An 18,063-nucleotide genomic window follows, 5' to 3' on the forward strand; every position below is an offset into this window, starting at 1 on the left:
AGAAATGTCTCTTTGAATGTCAATTTCTTCCCTTCCTAGGATATTTAGTCTCTAGCCAGGGACTCCAAATGGACCCGGACAAACTGTCAGCCGTGTTAGATTGGCCACGCCCCTCCGGACTCCGAGCTATCCAACGTTTCTTGGGGTTTGCCAATTATTACAGACAATTTATTCCACATTTTTCCACCATTGTGGCCCCAATTGTGGCCCTAACCAAGAAAAACGCCAACCCTACGTCCTAGCCTCCTCAAGCGGAAGAGGCGTTCAAACTTCTCAAAACTGCCTTTTCTTCTGCTCCCGTACTCTCCAGACCTGATCCATCTAAACCCTTCTCACTGGAGGACGCCTCCTCGGTGGGAGCTGGAGCTGTACTCCTACAGAAAAATTCTTCCGGACATGGTGTTACTTGTGGTTTCTTTTCTAGGACCTTCTCTCCGGCGGAGAAAAACTACTCCATTGGTGATCGAGAACTACTGGCCATAAAACTGGCCCTCGAGGAATGGAGGCACCTGCTGGAGGGGTCCAAATACCCAGTTATTATATACACTGATCACAAGAATCTCTCTTATCTTCAGTCTGCCCAACGGCTGAACCCTCGCCAGGCTATGTGGTCGTTGTTCTTTGCCCGTTTTAACTTTGAGATTCATTTTCGCCCCGCTGACAAGAACATTAGGGCTGACGCCCTCTCTCGTTCCTCGGATGCCTCTGAAATGGAAGCCTCCCTGCAACACATTATTCCTCCTGAGTGTCTGATCTCCGCTTCCCCAGCTTCCTTCAGACAAACTCCTCCTGGAAAGACCTTTTTTTCTCCACGCCAGCGCCTCAGGATTCTAAGGTGGGGACACTCCTGTCACGATTCGGCTGGCAGGAGGTGGATCCTCTGTGCCAGAGAGGGATTGGCGTGGACCGTGCTAGTGGACCGGTTCTAAGTTGCTACTGGTATTCACCAGAGCCCGCCGCAAAGCGGGATGGTCTTGCAGCGGCGGTAGCAACCAGGTCGTATCCACTAGCAACGGCTCGACCTCTCTGACTGCTGAAGATAGGCGCGGTACAAGGGAGTAGACAAGAGCAAGGTCGGACGTAGCAGAAGGTCGGGGCAGGCAGCAAGGATCGTAGTCAGGGGCAACGGCAGGAGGTCTGGAACACAGGCTAGGAACACACAAGGAAACGCTTTCACTGGCACGATGGCAACAAGATCCGGCGAGGGAGTGCAGGGGAAGTGAGGTATAAATAGGGAGTGCACAGGTGAACACACTAATTAAGCCAACTGCGCCAATCAGTGGCGCAGTGGCCCTTTAAATCGCAGAGACCCGGCGCGCGCGGGCCCTAAGGAGCGAGGCCGCGCGCGCCGGGACAGGACCGACGGAGAGCGAGTCAGGTACGGGAGCCGGGGCGCGCATCGCGAGCGGGCGCCACTCGCATCGCGAAGCGCATCCCGGCTGGGAGAGGTATCGCAGCGCACCCGGTCAGCAGATCTGACCGGGGCGCTGCAATTGCGAGGATGTTGCGAGCGCTCCGGGGAGGAGCGGGGACCCGGAGCGCTCGGCGTAACAGTACCCCCCCCTTGGGTCTCCCCCTCTTCTTGGAGCCTGAGAACCTGAGGACCAGACTTTTGTCTAGGATGTTGTCCTCAGGTTCCCAGGATCTCTCTTCTGGACCACAGCCCTCCCAATCTACCAAGAAAAATCTTTTTCCTTTGACGGTCTTGGAGGCCAATATCTCCTTCACGGAGAAGATGTCAGAAGAACCGGAAACAGGAGTGGGAGAAACAAGTTTGGGAGAGAAACGGTTGATGATGAGTGGTTTAAGGAGAGAGACATGGAAGGCATTGGGAATACGAAGAGAAGGAGGAAGAAGAAGTTTGTAAGAGACAGGATTAATTTGGCACAAGACTTTGAAAGGACCAAGATAGCGTGGTCCCAGTTTGTAACTGGGGACACGAAAGCGGACATATTTAGCGGAGAGCCATACCTTGTCTCCATGAGCAAAAATGGGGGGAGTTCTTCTTTTCTTATCGGCAAACCTTTTCATGCGGGATGAAGCCTGTAAAAGAGAATTTTGGGTCTCTTTCCATATGGTGGAAAGATCACGAGTCACTTCATCCACAGCAGGCAAACCAGAGGGCAAGGGAGTAGGGAGGGGGGGAAGAGGGTGACGGCCGTACACCACGAAAAATGGGGATTTAGCAGAAGATTCAGAGACTCTGAAGTTGTATGAGAATTCGGCCCATGGTAAAAGATCTGCCCAGTCATCCTGGCGGGAGGAAACAAAATGCCGTAAATAGTCACCCAGGACCTGGTTAATTCTTTCTACTTGCCCATTGGATTGAGGATGATAAGCAGAAGAGAAGTTTAATTTAATCTTGAGTTGTTTGCAGAGAGCCCTCCAGAATTTAGACACGAATGGGACGCCTCTATCCGAGACGATCTGCGTGGGCAAACCGTGAAGACGAAAAATGTGTACAAAAAATTGTTTTGCCAACTGAGGCGCTGAAGGAAGACCAGGAAGAGGAATAAAATGTGCCATCTTGGAAAATCGATCAACGACCACCCAAACAACAATGTTGCCACGGGATGGGGGTAGGTCTGTAATAAAGTCCATACCAATCAGAGACCAAGGCTGTTCGGGGACAGGCAGAGGATGAAGGAGACCAGCAGGCTTCTGGCGAGGAGTCTTCTCCCGGACACAGACAGTACAGGCCCGCACAAAATCAACAACATCCGTCTCCAGAGTCGGCCACCAATAGAAACGAGAGATGAGTTGCAAGGACTTTTTGATGCCCGCATGGCCTGCGAGGTGGGAGGAGTGACCCCATTTGAGAATCCCGAGGCGTTGGCGTGGAGAAACGAAGGTCTTCCCTGGAGGAGTTTGCCTGATGGAGGCTGGAGAAGTGGAGATCAGACAGTCAGGAGGAATGATGTGTTGCGGAGAGACCTCTACTTCCGAGGCATCCGAGGAACGAGAGAGAGCATCGGCCCTAATGTTCTTGTCGGCAGGGCGAAAATGAATTTCAAAGTTAAAACGGGCAAAGAACAACGACCACCTGGCCTGGCGAGGGTTCAGCTGTTGGGCAGACTGGAGATAGGAGAGATTCTTGTGATCGGTGTAAATGATAACTGGAAATTTTGATCCCTCCAGCAGATGCCTCCATTCTTCAAGTGCCAATTTAATGTCCAGTAGTTCTCGATCCCCGATGGAGTAGTTTCTCTCAGCCGGAGAGAAGGTCCTAGAAAAAAAACCACAAGTAACAGCATGCCCGGAAGAATTTTTTTTAGAAGGACCGCTCCAGCTCCCACTGAGGAGGCATCTACCTCCAATAGGAAGGGTTTAGATGGGTCAGGTCTGGAGAGCACGGGAGCAGAAGAAAAGGCAGACTTGAGCCGTTTAAATGCGTCTTCCGCTTGGGGAGACCAGGACTTGGGATTGGCATTCTTCTTGGTTAAAGCCACGATAGGAGCCACAATAGTGGAAAAGTGTGGAATAAATTGTCTGTAATAATTGGCGAACCCCAAAAAACCTTGGATAGCACGGAGTCCGGAGGGGCGTGGCCAATCTAAGGCGGCAGAGAGTTTATCCGGGTCCATTTGTAATCCCTGACCAGAGACCAAGTATCCTAGGAAAGGAAGAGATTGACATTCAAACAGACATTTCTCCATTTTGGCATAAAGTTGATTGTCTCGAAGTCTCTGAAGAACCATGCCGACATGCTGGCGGTGTTCTTCTAAGTTGGCAGAAAAAATCAGAATATCGTCCAGATACACAACAACACAGGAATACAAGAGATCACGAAAAATTTCATTAACAAAGTCTTGGAAGACGGCAGGGGCGTTGCACAGGCCAAAGGGCATGACCAGATACTCAAAGTGTCCATCTCTGGTGTTAAATGCAGTTTTCCATTCGTCCCCCTCCCTGATGCGGATGAGATTATAAGCACCTCTTAAGTCCAGTTTGGTAAAGATGTGGGCACCTTGAAGGCGATCAAAGAGTTCTGAGATAAGAGGTAGGGGGTAGCGTTTTTTTACCGTGATTTTATTAAGTCCGCGGTAATCAATGCAAGGACGTAGGGAGCCATCTTTTTTGGACACAAAAAAAAATCCAGCTCCGGCAGGAGAGGAGGATTTGCGGATAAACCCCTTTTTTAAATTTTCCTGGATGTATTCAGACATAGCAAGAGTCTCTGGGGCGGACAGAGGATAAATTCTGCCCCGGGGTGGAATAGTGCCCGGGAGGAGGTCAATAGGACAGTCATAAGGCCTGTGAGGAGGTAAAGTCTCAGCTTGCTTTTTGCAAAACACGTCAGCATAGTCCATATAAGCCTTAGGGAGACCGGTTACAGGGGGAACCACAGGGTCACGGCAGGGAGTACTGGGAACCGGTTTAAGACAGTCCTTGAAACAAGAAGTACCCCAGCTCTTGATCTCTCCTGTGGACCAATCAAGGGTTGGGGAATGGCGTTGAAGCCACGGAAATCCAAGGAGAATTTCGGAAGTGCAATTGGAGAGGACCAAAAACTCAATTTTTTCGTGATGAGGTCCGATGCACATTAGGAGGGGTTCCGTGCGGTAACGCACGGTACAGTCCAATCTTTCATTGTTAACACAATTGATGTAGAGGGGTCTGGCGAGACTGGTCACCGGGATGTTGAACCTGTTGATGAGAGAGGCCAAAATAAAATTTTCTGCAGATCCGGAATCCAAGAAGGCCATAGTAGAGAAGGAGAAGGTAGAGGCAGATATCCGCACAGGCACAGTAAGGCGTGGAGAAGCAGAGTTGACATCAAGAACTGTCTCACCTTTGTGCGGAGTCAGCGTGCGTCTTTCCAGGCGGGGAGGACGGATAGGACAATCCTTCAGGAAGTGTTCGGTACCGGCACAGTACAGGCAAAGATTGTCCATGCGGCGTCGTGTCCTCTCTTGAGGTGTCAAGCGAGACCGGTCAACTTGCATAGCCTCCACGGCGGGAGGCACAGGAACGGATTGCAAAGGACCAGAGGAGAGAGGAGCCGGGGAGAAAAAACGCCTCGTGCGAACAAAGTCCATATCCTGGCGGAGCTCCTGACGCCTTTCGGAAAAACGCATGTCAATGCGAGTGGCTAGATGAATAAGTTCATGCAGGTTAGCAGGAATTTCTCGTGCGGCCAGAACATCTTTAATGTTGCTGGATAGGCCTTTTTTAAAGGTCGCGCAGAGGGCCTCATTATTCCAGGATAATTCGGAAGCAAGAGTACGGAATTGGATGGCGTACTCGCCAACGGAAGAATTACCCTGGACCAGGTTCAGCAGGGCAGTCTCAGCAGAAGAGGCTCGGGCAGGTTCCTCAAAGACACTTCGAATTTCCGAGAAGAAGGAGTGTACAGAGGCAGTGACGGGGTCATTGCGGTCCCAGAGCGGTGTGGCCCATGACAGAGCTTTCCCAGACAGAAGGCTGACTACGAAAGCCACCTTAGACCTTTCAGTAGGAAACTGGTCCGACATCATCTCCAAGTGCAGGGAACATTGTGAAAGAAAGCCACGGCAAAACTTAGAGTCCCCATCAAATTTATCCGGCAAGGATAGTCGTAGGCCGGAAGCGGCCACTCGCTGCGGAGGAGGTGCAGGAGCTGGCGGAGGAGATGATTGCTGAAGCTGTGGTAGTAGCTGCTGTAGCATCACGGTCAGTTGAGACAGCTGGTGGCCTTGTTGCGCTATCTGTTTCGACTGCTGGGCGACCACCGTGGTGAGGTCGGCGACAACTGGCAGTGGAACTTCAGCGGGATCCATGGCTGGATCTACTGTCACGATTCGGCTGGCAGGAGGTGGATCCTCTGTGCCAGAGAGGGATTGGCGTGGACCGTGCTAGTGGACCGGTTCTAAGTTGCTACTGGTATTCACCAGAGCCCGCCGCAAAGCGGTATGGTCTTGCAGCGGCGGTAGCAACCAGGTCGTATCCACTAGCAACGGCTCGACCTCTCTGACTGCTGAAGATAGGTGCGGTACAAGGGAGTAGACAAGAGCAAGGTCGGACGTAGCAGAAGGTCGGGGCAGGCAGCAAGGATCGTAGTCAGGGGCAACGGAAGGAGGTCTGGAACACAGGCTAGGAACACACAAGGAAACGCTTTCACTGGCACGATGGCAACAAGATCCGGTGAGGGAGTGCAGGGGAAGTGAGGTATAAATAGGGAGTGCACAGGTGAACACACTAATTAAGCCAACTGCGCCAATCAGTGGCGCAGTGGCCCTTTAAATCGCAGAGACCCGGCGCGCGCGCCCTAAGGAGCGGGGCCGCGCGCGCCGGGACAGGACCGACGGAGAGCGAGTCAGGTACGGGAGCCGGGGCGCGCATCGCGAGCGGGCGCCACTCGCATCGCGAAGCGCATCCCGGCTGGGAGAGGTATCGCAGCGCACCCGGTCAGCAGATCTGACCGGGGCGCTGCAATTGCGAGGATGTTGCGAGCGCTCCGGGGAGGAGCGGGGACCCGGAGCGCTCGGCGTAACAACTCCTCACACCTCGCCGGCCATGCTGGCGTCAAATAATCCGTCCAGCTCATCTCTTGTTTTTATTGGTGGCCTACCCTGGAAGCAGATGTTGCTGATTTTGTTCGGGCTTGTACAGTCTGTGCCCAGGACAAGACTCCTCGCCAGAAGCCTGCCGGTCTCCTTCATCCTCTGCCTGTTCCTGAGCTACCATGGTCTCAGATTGCTATGGACTTTATTACAGACTTACCTTTATCCCATGGCAACACAGTTATTTGGGTGGTCGTTGATCGTTTCTCCAAGATGGCACATTATATTCCTCTTCCAGGTCTTCCTTCTGCGCCACAGTTGGCGAAACAATTTTTTGTGCACATTTTTCACCTTCACGGGCTTCCTACGCATATCATCTCGGATAGAGGCATTCAATTTGTGTCGAAATTCTGGAGGCCCCTCTGTAATCAGCTTAAAATCAAATTAAACTTCTCGTCTTCCTATCATCCCCAATCCAATGGGCAAGTGGAGTTAATCAGGTTCTTGGTGACTATTTGCGACATTTTGTTTCCTCCCGCCAGGATGATTGGGCCGATCTCCTACCATGGGTCGAATTCTCGTACAATTTCAAAGTCTCTGAGTCCTCCGCTAAATCCCCATTCTTTGTGGTGTACGGCCGTCACCCTCTTCCCCCCCCTCCCCACTCCCATGCCTTCTGGTTTGCCCGCTGTTGATGAGGTGACTCGGGACTTCTCCACCATCTGGAAAGAGACTCAAAAATCTCTCATGCAGGCCTCATCCCGGATGAAGAAACATGCCGACAAAAAAAGAACTCCTCCTGTCTTTTCTCCTGGAGACAAAGTGTGGCTCTCCGCCAAGTATATCCGCTTCCGTGTCCCCAGTTATAAACTGGGACCACGTTATCTTGGACCTTTTAAAATCAAATGCCAAATCAACCCTGTCTCCTACAAACTCCTTCTTCCTCCTTCTCTCCGTATTCCCAATGCTTTTCATGTCTCTCTTCTTAAACCACTTATCCTTAACCGCTTCTCTCCTAAGGTTGTTGCTCCTACTCCTGTCTCCGGGTCCTCGGACATCTTCTCGGTTAAAGAAATTCTTGCATCCAAGACGGTCAGAGGTAAAAAAAAAATTCTTGTAGATTGGGAGAATTGCGGCCCGGAGGAGAGGTCATGGGAACCCGAAGATAACATCCTTGACAAGGACCTTATCTACAAATTTTCAGTTTCTAAAAAGAGGGGGAGACCCAAGGGGGGGGGGTACTGTTATGCCGAGCGCTCCGGGTCCCCGCTCCTCCCCGGAGCGCTCACAGGGTTCTCCTGTTCGCAGCGCCCCGGTCAGACCCGCTGACCGGGTGCGCTGCGATAATGTCCCTAGCCGGGATGCGATTCGCGATGCGGGACACGCCCACTCGCAGTGCGCATCCCGACCCGCTTACCAGACTCTGTGGAAATTATAAATATAAAATATTTATGTGAACCAGTCCTCAAAAGCACAGGGGAGAGAAGAAGGAAAAGACTAGTGGAGATGGGATCCAAGAAATGGTCTTTATTATATAAAAAGGATATATATGACCAATCGCCTAGCAGGGCCCTTGCTAAAGGCGAATGGCATATACTGGGTAAAAAATAGATATAATAAAAAATACAGAATATAGTAGGATTAAAATGAAATAAATATGATGGGTAAGTAGCACCAAAGAAAATTCATTAATTAAATATCTGCTGCAAATATCAGGAGAAAACGTTCTCAATCCATATAATTCATAGGGATATTTCAATGAAAAATCCACAAGAAATGTCCAGAATGAAAAGTCACAATTAGTTTGGGTGTATCCGGAGTAACAGTATATGGTAGTGAATGTAGCGACAATAGCTACAATAGGAAATTCATGGACAAGTGATGCAGACAATGTGGCAAACACTGTCAGCGATGAAGATGTCAAGTCTCGGTGCACAGCACCATTCACCCTCCTTCGGAGTCCTCAGGTCCGGGCTGGCATGGCTGAGTCCGGCACTCTGGATATCAATGCCCTCCTGGGTGGTATGCTGGGTGAGTGGCTGAATCTCCGGGGGTCCGAGTGTCCTGGGCTGGCACGGGAGGTGTCCGGCCTTGGGGAGGATGATGTCCAGGAGTAACTCTGCCGACCGGGGCTGTGAGTCGATGCAGGTAACAGGTGGTGCGGATTGCACGGGTGAATAAGGCGCTAACAGCGCGCGTGCAGCAGTGGTCCCGGAATCGTGGGCATCCAGCTGTTGCAATTGGAATATGGCAGATAGTCTATTTGAAGTGATATACACTTATGGATAAGGTGCAGATAATGGGTTAGACGCGTTTCAAGGCCGCGGGCCTTTTCTTCAGTAGCTATAGGTGTGAAGAAAAGGCCCGCGGCCTTGAAACGCGTCTAGCCCATTATCTGCACCTTATCCATAAGTGTATATCACTTCAAATAGACTGTATCAGAGGAGAAAGGGGCCCCATCAGAGAAAGCTGCGCTCAGATCCAGATTTATCCATGTAGATGCTGTGGTCACTGTGACGGCACCGTCTATTAGGGTTACAGAGGGAGGGAGATCCCTCTGTTCCCAATTGGCACTCTGCAAAGTGAAAGCAGAGCGCTGATGGGTGCCATGGCAACCGGAGGCCTGACAATGGCCTCCGTTGCCATGGCAACAGAAGCTGCTCAGACTCTGATCTGCTATCCTATGCCTGTCAGTGTAAAACTGACAGACATAGGCATAATTCAGTGGAGTATAGATGTGTACTCCACTGAATTATGTGTATCATAGTTGAAAAAAAGCAAAGTGAAAGTAAAAGTGAAAAATTTAAAAAATGTGAATAAATTAAAAAGTGAAAAAAGATTCTATTTAAAATAAATTATACCGCATTACAAACAAACTAAAATAATGAATAAAAACAACCGCAGAATAGATTTTCTTTATTTATACCACCTTATAAAAAATAAAATAAAAACGTTCAGAGTGCCACATGTACCCCAGAATGGTACCAACGAAAGCGTCAACTTGTCTCCCAAAAATATTTATGCACCCAAAGGCCTCTGCAACTTTATATGATACCAACAAAATATCCTAAACTAAAAGGAGGCCCCAAAATCTACACCCCACGCCTTCATGTCTGAGGCCTGTGTGAGAGTCACTAGCACACAAAGGCCACATATGGGATTTATAAATACGTCAGAATTCGGGGAATAAATCTGGACTTGCATTTCTCTGTAAACACCTACTGTGTTACAGAAAAAATGGATTAAAATGGAAAATCAGCAAAAAAAAATATTTTTTAATTCCGCCTCCACTTTGCTTTCATTTGTGTGAAACGCCTAAAGGGTTAATAAACTTCTTTAACCCCTTAAGGATTCAGGGTTTTTCCGTTTTTGCACTTTCGTTTTTTCCTCCTTACCTTTTAAAAATCATAACCCTCTCAATTTTCCACCTAAAAATCCATATTATGGCTTATTTTTTGTGTCACCAATTCTTCTTTCCAGTGACATTAGTCATTTTACCCAAAAATTCACGGCGAAACGGAAAAAAAAATCATTGTGCGACAAAATCGAAGAAAAAACGCCATTTTGTAACTTTTGGGGGCTTCCGTTTCTACGCAGTGCATATTTCGGTAAAAATGACACCTTATCATTATTCTGTAGGTCCATACGGTTAAAATGATACCCTACTGATATAGGTTTGATTTTGTCGTACTTCTGGAAAAAATCATAACTACATGCAGGAAAATGTATACGTTTAAAAATGTCATCTTCTGACCCCTATAACTTTTTTATTTTTCCACATACAGGGCGGTATGAGGGCTAATTTTTTGCGCCGTGATCTGACTTTGATCGGACTTTTTGATCACTTTTTATTCATTTTTTAATGGTATAAAAAGTGACCAAAATACGCTTTTTTGGACTTTGGAATTTTTTTGCGCGTACGCCATTGACCGTGCGGTTTAATTAATGATATATTTTCATAGTTCGGACATTTACGCAATACCACATATGTTTTTATTTTTATTTACAATGTTTTATTTTTTTTTATGGGAAAAGGGGGGTGATTAAAACTTTTATTAGGGAAGGGGTTAAATGACCTTTATTAACACTTTTTTTTTACTTTTTTTGCAGTGTTATAGGTCCCATAGGGACCTATAACACTGCACACACTGATCTCCTATGCTGATCACTGGCGTGTATTAACACGCCTGTGATCAGTGTTATCGGCGCTTGACTGCTCCTGCCTGGATCTCAGGCACGGAGCAGTCATTCCTCGATCGGACACCGAGGAGGCCGGTAAGGGCCCTCCCGGTGTCCTGTAAGCTGTTCGGGACGCCGCGATTTCACAGCGGCGTTCCCGAACAGCCCGACTGACTAGCCGGGATACTTTCACTTTCGCTTTAGAAGCGGCGGTCAGCTTTGACCGCCGCTTCTAAAGGGTTAATACCGCACATTGCCGCGATCGGCTATGTGTGGTATTAGCCGCGGGTCCTGGCCGTTGATGAGCGCCGCGACCGACGTGATGTGATGCGGGGTCGCAGCGCGACCCCGCTTCATATCGCGGGAGCCGGCGCAGGACGTAAATATAAGTCCTGCGTCGTTAAGGGGTTAATGTCATTCTGACTACTTTAAAAAATATTTTAAAAACTGGGTGCATTTAACATACAGGCAACTTTATTCCACTTCAGAACTGAACAGGTCCCTGAAAAATCTGATTTTGAAATTTTCTTCAAAATATGGAAAATTGCTGCTAAACTTATAAACCTTCTAACATTTTTAAAAAGTAAAATAATGTTTATCAAATGATAGCAACATAAAGTAGACATATTGTAGATGTGAATTTATCACATAAGACAATGTAAAATCTAGAAAAATGCTAATTTTTCATATTTTGTTTACAAAATTTAGGATTTGAGGTCTACAAGACGGCGCATTTCCAAATGTCTGCACAGAGATTATTCTGTGCGGACATTCTGACATGTGAAAGTAGCCAAATTGGTTAAAAAATTTAAGGTCATTTTATCTCAGCTGATTTTAATAACAGAGAAATATTTGTTTTCCTCTATTATACAGCAATTATGAATCAGTTTTATGTTTGCATAATTTTAAAATAATCAAACTATATTGATGTAAAATGGTTCTGCTTTAGCATAAACGCAATGGGGTCATGGAGTACAGATTAAAAAATTGTAATATGGAAACTGGATAGTGTTCCCTTCCCCCTCTTTATAATAGAAAGTTATTTGTGAGAAGGCCACAGAAGGACTGTACCGATTTCACAGCACAATGCAATGCTCCTGTGTGCACCAGAGGGAAACTAATGCTAGAACTGATCCCGTTCATTTGAATGGGACAGTTCACAATCATCCAGTATCTCAATTTTGATGCCGGATGGTTGGACACGCCGAAAGGGACCAGACAAGGGAACGCAGCTTGTACACCGTGCAGAACCAATGGACGCTGGATGCCATACAACTGATGACAAGTTGTCATCAGTTGTGGCATCAGTTGTGTCATGATCTAGGCTGAGTTCACCCTCTGCCCCCCCCCCCCCTGCAGCGCCATTGCCGGGGGCGATCCACTATGGAGGTAGCCGGAGGGCTTACCTCTGCATCCATGCTGGCTGCTGTGCTCTGAATGATAAAGCCTGGCAGGGCCAGGCTTTATCAATAGAGCACAGATCACACAGATCAATATGGTTCTATGCAACCATAATGATCTGTATAAGAAATCTAATGATTCCTCCTAAAAGTGTAAAAAAAAAAAAAAAAAAAAAGTTTAAAAACACACACATTAACCCCTTCCTTATTAAAAGTTTAAATCACCCCCCTTTCCCAAATTCAATATAAAAAAATATATAAACATAATAAAAATAAAACATATTTGGTATTGTCGTGTGCGTAAATGTCCGACCTATAAAAACATATCATTAAAAAAAACTGCATGGTCAATGGCGTACATGCAAAAAAATTCCAAAGTCCAAAATAGTGCATTTTTGATCACTTTTTACACCATGAAAAAATTAATAAAAAGTGATCAAAAAGTCCGATCAAAGCAAAAATGGTACCGATAAAACTTTAGATCACGACTCAGGAACCAATTAGCGGTTTTCCGTAGAGATATGTACTCAACATATGATGGTCTCGGGGCTCCAGAACCAATTACCAGTTTTCCATAGACATATGTACTCAACATACGATGGTTTCAACATACAATGGTCCTCCCGGAACCAATTACCATTATATGTTGAGGGACCACTGTATAGTAAATTTCCATGTATCGGTCACAATATAGTCTTCAATTTTAATGACTTCGAAAATGAAAATTTATGTTGCAAATGTCTCAGGAAGTGACATGGAAGGTCATCTGAGTTACAGGAATAGGAGTAATTGTTCATTAAAAGATTGCTAGTTTTCCTTCAAAATACATTGAAAATGGGGGTGGGGTATTACCTACAAAGTAACATTCTTCTGTTATTTATATATATATATTTATATATATATATATATATATATATATATATATATATATATATATATATATGGCTAATAATGTGTGAACTTGGCACAGGGTTTGAATGTTTAGAATTTTGTTGTAGGTAAAATGCTTATATAAAAGAGAAAAGCTAAGAGACAGGAAAGACATGTCTGATTTAATTTGCACTGAATTTAAGCTCTTCTAGTACAGAGTAAGTAAAAGTTCAAGTCATGTAATTTGGCAGCTTTTTGATTTTTACATTTTCACATTTGTTTTCAACAGTGTCATTTATTTCATTGTGATAAGAACTATTTGGGCAAAGAGCAAGGCACATGCAGTTATCGTTTCCAACTGTTCTGGTGAGTTTTTCATTTTATATGTTGTCTTTTTATGAATGGTTTTACCCTAACAATTACTATTATTTCTCTATTACATAAAGGACTGGGTTGCCTACTGTATCGTTGTCCGGCCCTTTTTTTTATAACTGGAGTAGACTCTCATTTGTAATCCCTCCCTTTCTCTTTAATGCTTTTTTTTTTTTTGCCTCACTGCCCCAGGGCATCCTCTGTCTATACTTTTCTGAAGTGTGTTTGTTTATATACATTAAAAAAAACTTCCTTTTGACTTCATATCCGGGCCCCAGGGGTTAGCTTTGGTAAGCTTTGCTTGCTCTTTTTGAGTGTTGCTGTGTAAGAGGGGGCGTGAAAGAGGAGTTTCAAAAACTGGAGTTTGAAAGCAGGAGGTTGAGATCGCTGTGAGTTTTCATTTTTGAACCCACAAGGTCTACAAAAAATTTTAAGTGTCATTTTGACTGTCTGTTTTTTCCTATACATTTGTGAAATCCCCATAATTAGATGGCCTCCATGTTGGAAAATGCAGTCCAATGTACATCCTGTTCAATGTATGCAATCCTTGAACAACAGTTTGAGGGTGCATATTGTTGTGCGAGATGTGTGCTAGTTGTCCGTTTGGAAGCCCAGATCCTGCATCTAGAGGGGCGACTGGCAACAATGAGAAGCATTAACAACATGGAGAGGAGTCTCCTGCTCACTGAGCAGGCACTCTCGGGAATAGAGGTGGGGGAGGACAGTGGGACGGAGTTGCAGGACAGTCAGGCAGTTAGCTGGGTTACAGTTAGAAAGAGGGGTAGGGGAAAAAGTGTCAGGGAGGCTAGTCCTGAACTGGCACACCCCAACAAGTTTGCCCGCTTGGCAGATGAGGGGGATGCCATTACAGAGCTAGCAGAACTGCAGCAGGATACCGCCTCTGACCGCCAGGGGGGTGTCTGCTCCAGTAAGGAGGGAGGGAGGAGTACAGGGCAGGCCAGACAGGTACTAGTGGTGGGGGACTCAATTATTAGGGGGACAGACAGGGCAATCTGTCACAAAGACCGGGATCGCCGAACAGTGTGCTGTCTGCCTGGCGCACGAGTTCGGCACATCGCGGATCGGGTTGACAGGTTGTTGGGCGGGGCTGGAGAGGACCCAGCAGTCATGGTACATATTGGCACCAATGACAAAGTAAGAGGTAGGTGGAGTGTCCTTAAAAATGATTTCAGGGACTTAGGCCGCAAGCTTAAGGCAAGGACCTCCAAGGTAGTCTTTTCTGAAATACTACCAGTACCACGAGCCGCACCAGAGAGGCAGCGGGAGATCAGGGAGGTAAACAAGTGGCTCAGAAGCTGGTGTAGGAAGGAAGGGTTTGGGTTCATGGAGAACTGGGCTGACTTCGCTGTCGGTTACCGGCTCTACCGTAGGGACGGGCTGCACCTCAATGGGGAGGGTGCAGCTTTGCTTGGGGAGAAGATGGCTAGAAGGGTGGAGGAGTGTTTAAACTAGGGACTTGGGGGGAGGGAACCTACAGCAAAGAGGGGGAAGATAGTGTAGATAGAGAGGTGGGAATTATAAATGTACCTGGGGGTGGAGCGGAGGGAGGGGTTAGAATAGTTAATAGGAATAGGCTTCATAGGAAAATAAAACTTACACCCTTGAATCCCATTAACCCCAATAACATAAAGGATGGAAATGTAAAGTGTATGTTCACAAATGCCAGAAGCCTAGCAAATAAAATGGGGGAGCTTGAGGCCTTGATACTGGAGGAACATATTGATATAGTTGGGGTCACTGAGACATGGCTGGACTCCTCGCATGACTGGGCTGTCAATCTGCAGGGGTTTACATTGTTTCGCAAGGATAGAATGAACAGAAAAGGTGGTGGAGTCTGTCTGTATGTAAGAAGTGGTATGAAAGTCAGTGTGAACGATGCCATAGTGTGTGATGATTCTGAGGATGTGGAATCATTGTGGGTAGAATTACAAAAGGAGGGAAATACTGAAAAAATAATATTTGGGGTAATCTACAGACCCCCTAATATCACTGAAGAGATAGAAGTTCGGCTTCATAAACAAATAGAGAGGGCCGCCCGGGCAGGTACAGTGGTAATAATGGGAGATTTTAACTATCCAGATATAGATTGGGGTCCGGGGTTGGCTAAAACTACAAAGGGGCGACAATTCCTAAATTTATTGCAGGATAATTTTATGGGCCAGTTTGTGGAGGACCCAACAAGAAGTGATGCCTTGTTGGATCTGATCATTTCCAACAACGCAGAGCTGGTTGGTAATGTAACTGCGCGGGAAAACCTTGGTAATAGCGACCACAATATAGTTACTTTTGACTTAAAATGTAGAAAACAAAGACAGGCGGGGAAGGCAAAAACATATAACTTTAAAAAGGCAAATTTCCCTGGGCTGAGGGCTGCACTACAGGACATAGACTGGGGGGAGGTGTTCTCAAATACTGATACAGAAGGTAAATGGGACATCTTTAAATCAACTCTAAATAACTATACAGCTAAATATATACCAAAGGGGAACAAATATAAACGATTGAAACTAAATCCTACATGGCTGACACATGATGTTAAAAGAGCAATAAACAGCAAAAAAATAGCCTTCAAAAAATACAAATCTGATGGGTCAGCTATAACATTTAAACAGTACAAAGAGCTTAATAAAATCTGTAAAAATGTAATAAAAACAGCAAAAATTCAAAATGAGAGACAGGTGGCCAAAGAAAGCAAAACTAATCCTAAATATTTTTTTAGATATATAAATGCAAAAAAACCAAGGACAGAGCATGTAGGACCCCTTAATAATGATAATGGGGAGGTTGTCACAGGCGATCAAGAGAAGGCGGAGCTACTGAATGGGTTCTTTAGTTCTGTATACACTATGGAAGAAGGAGCTGACATTGGCCAGGTCAGTGCTGGTAACACATCATGTAATGTACTGAACTGGCTTAATGTAGAGTTGGTACAAGGTAAGTTAAGTGATATAAATGTAAGCAAATCCCCAGGACCGGATGGACTACACCCAAGAGTTCTTAGAGAGGTAAGTTCAGTAATATCTGTACCCCTGTTCATGATATTTAGAGATTCTCTGGTGTCTGGTATTGTGCCAAGGGACTGGCGCAAGGCGAATGTGGTGCCAATCTTCAAAAAGGGCTCTAGGTCTTCCCCAGGAAACTATAGACCGGTAAGTTTAACGTGCATTGTGGGTAAATTGTTTGAAGGACTTATAAGGGATTACATACAGGAATACATAGGGGATAATTGTATTATAAGTGATAGCCAGCATGGGTTTACTAAGGATAGAAGTTGTCAAACCAATCTAATTTGCTTTTATGAAGAGGTGAGTAGAAGCCTTGACAGAGGAATGGCTGTGGATATAGTGTTTCTGGATTTTGCTAAAGCATTTGATACTGTCCCTCATAGACGTCTGACAGGTAAGTTAAGGTCTTTGGGTTTGGAAATTTTAGTTTGTAACTGGATTGAACACTGGCTCATGGATCGTACCCAGAGAGTGGTGGTCAATGATTCGTACTCTGATTGGTCCCCGGTTATTAGTGGTGTACCCCAAGGTTCAGTACTGGGACCGCTGTTGTTTAATTTATTTATCAATGATATAGAGGATGGTATTAACAGCTCTGTTTCTATCTTTGCAGATGACACCAAGCTTTGTAGCACGGTACAGTCTATAGAGGATGTGCATAAGTTACAAGATGACTTGGATAGACTAAGTGTCTGGGCATCCACTTGGCAAATGAGGTTCAATGTGGATAAATGTAAAGTTATGCATCTGGGTACTAATAACCTGCATGCGTCGTATGTCTTAGGGGGGATTAAACTGGCAGAGTCACTGGTAGTGAAGGATCTGGGTGTACTTGTAGATCACAGACTACAGAATAGCATGCAATGTCAGGCTGCTGCTTCCAAAGCCGGCAGGATATTGTCATGTATCAAAAGAGGCATGGACTCAAGGGACAGGGACATAATACTCCCCCTTTATAAAGCATTGGTACGGCCTCACCTGGAATATGCTGTTCAGTTTTGGTCACCTGTCCATAAAAGGGACACTGCGGAGTTGGAAAGGGTGCAGAGACGCGCGACTAAACTAATATGGGGCATGGAACATCTTAGCTATGAGGAGCGATTAAAGGAGTTACAATTGTTTAGTCTTGAGAAGAGACGTTTAAGGGGGGATATGATAAACGTATATAAGTATATTAATGGCCCATACAAAAAATATGGAGAAAAACTGTTCCAGGTTAAACCCCCCCAAAGGACGAGGGGGCACTCCCTCCGTCTGGAGAAAAAAAAGTTTAGTCTCAAGGGGCGACACGCCTTCTTTACCGTGAGGACTGTGAATTTATGGAACGGTCTACCTCAGGAACTGGTCACAGCAGGAACAATTAACAGCTTTAAAACAGGATTAGATACATTCCTGGAACAAAATAAGATTAATGCTTATGAAGAAATATAGAATCTCATCCCTTCCCCAGTGTCGCGCCGCACCCCTACCCCTTGGTTCCCTGGTTGAACTTGATGGACATATGTCTTTTTTCGACCGTACTAACTATGTAACTATGTAACTATGTAACTAAGATAAGAAAGCTTTGCAAACTCCACTCCCCTCCTCTCTGAATGTAACTCTGCCCACCCTATCCCTAAAAGGCAAAGACGGAGCGCTCTGTAGCGTAGTATGGTCAGTACAAAGACATTTGTGTAATAGAGGTGAGGCTACGCTTACCTCAAATGGTTATGTGCCCCATACAAATCCATGGCA

General features: G+C 46.0%; 1 protein-coding gene across 2 annotated transcripts in view; it reads left to right on the forward strand.

The window, feature by feature from the left end:
* Positions 1-18,063, forward strand: part of NPSR1 (neuropeptide S receptor 1) — a 199,996-nt gene that overhangs the window by 131,786 nt on the left and 50,147 nt on the right. For both annotated transcript variants that reach the window (XM_056520441.1, XM_056520440.1), the window contains exon 6: positions 13,221-13,297. In XM_056520441.1, the coding sequence (XP_056376416.1) occupies positions 13,221-13,297 (77 nt within the window). The remainder of the gene's footprint in view (positions 1-13,220; positions 13,298-18,063) is intronic.

The sequence above is a fragment of the Hyla sarda genome, chromosome 5 (assembly GCF_029499605.1).
Source record: "Hyla sarda isolate aHylSar1 chromosome 5, aHylSar1.hap1, whole genome shotgun sequence".
NCBI classification, from domain to species: domain Eukaryota; kingdom Metazoa; phylum Chordata; class Amphibia; order Anura; family Hylidae; genus Hyla; species Hyla sarda.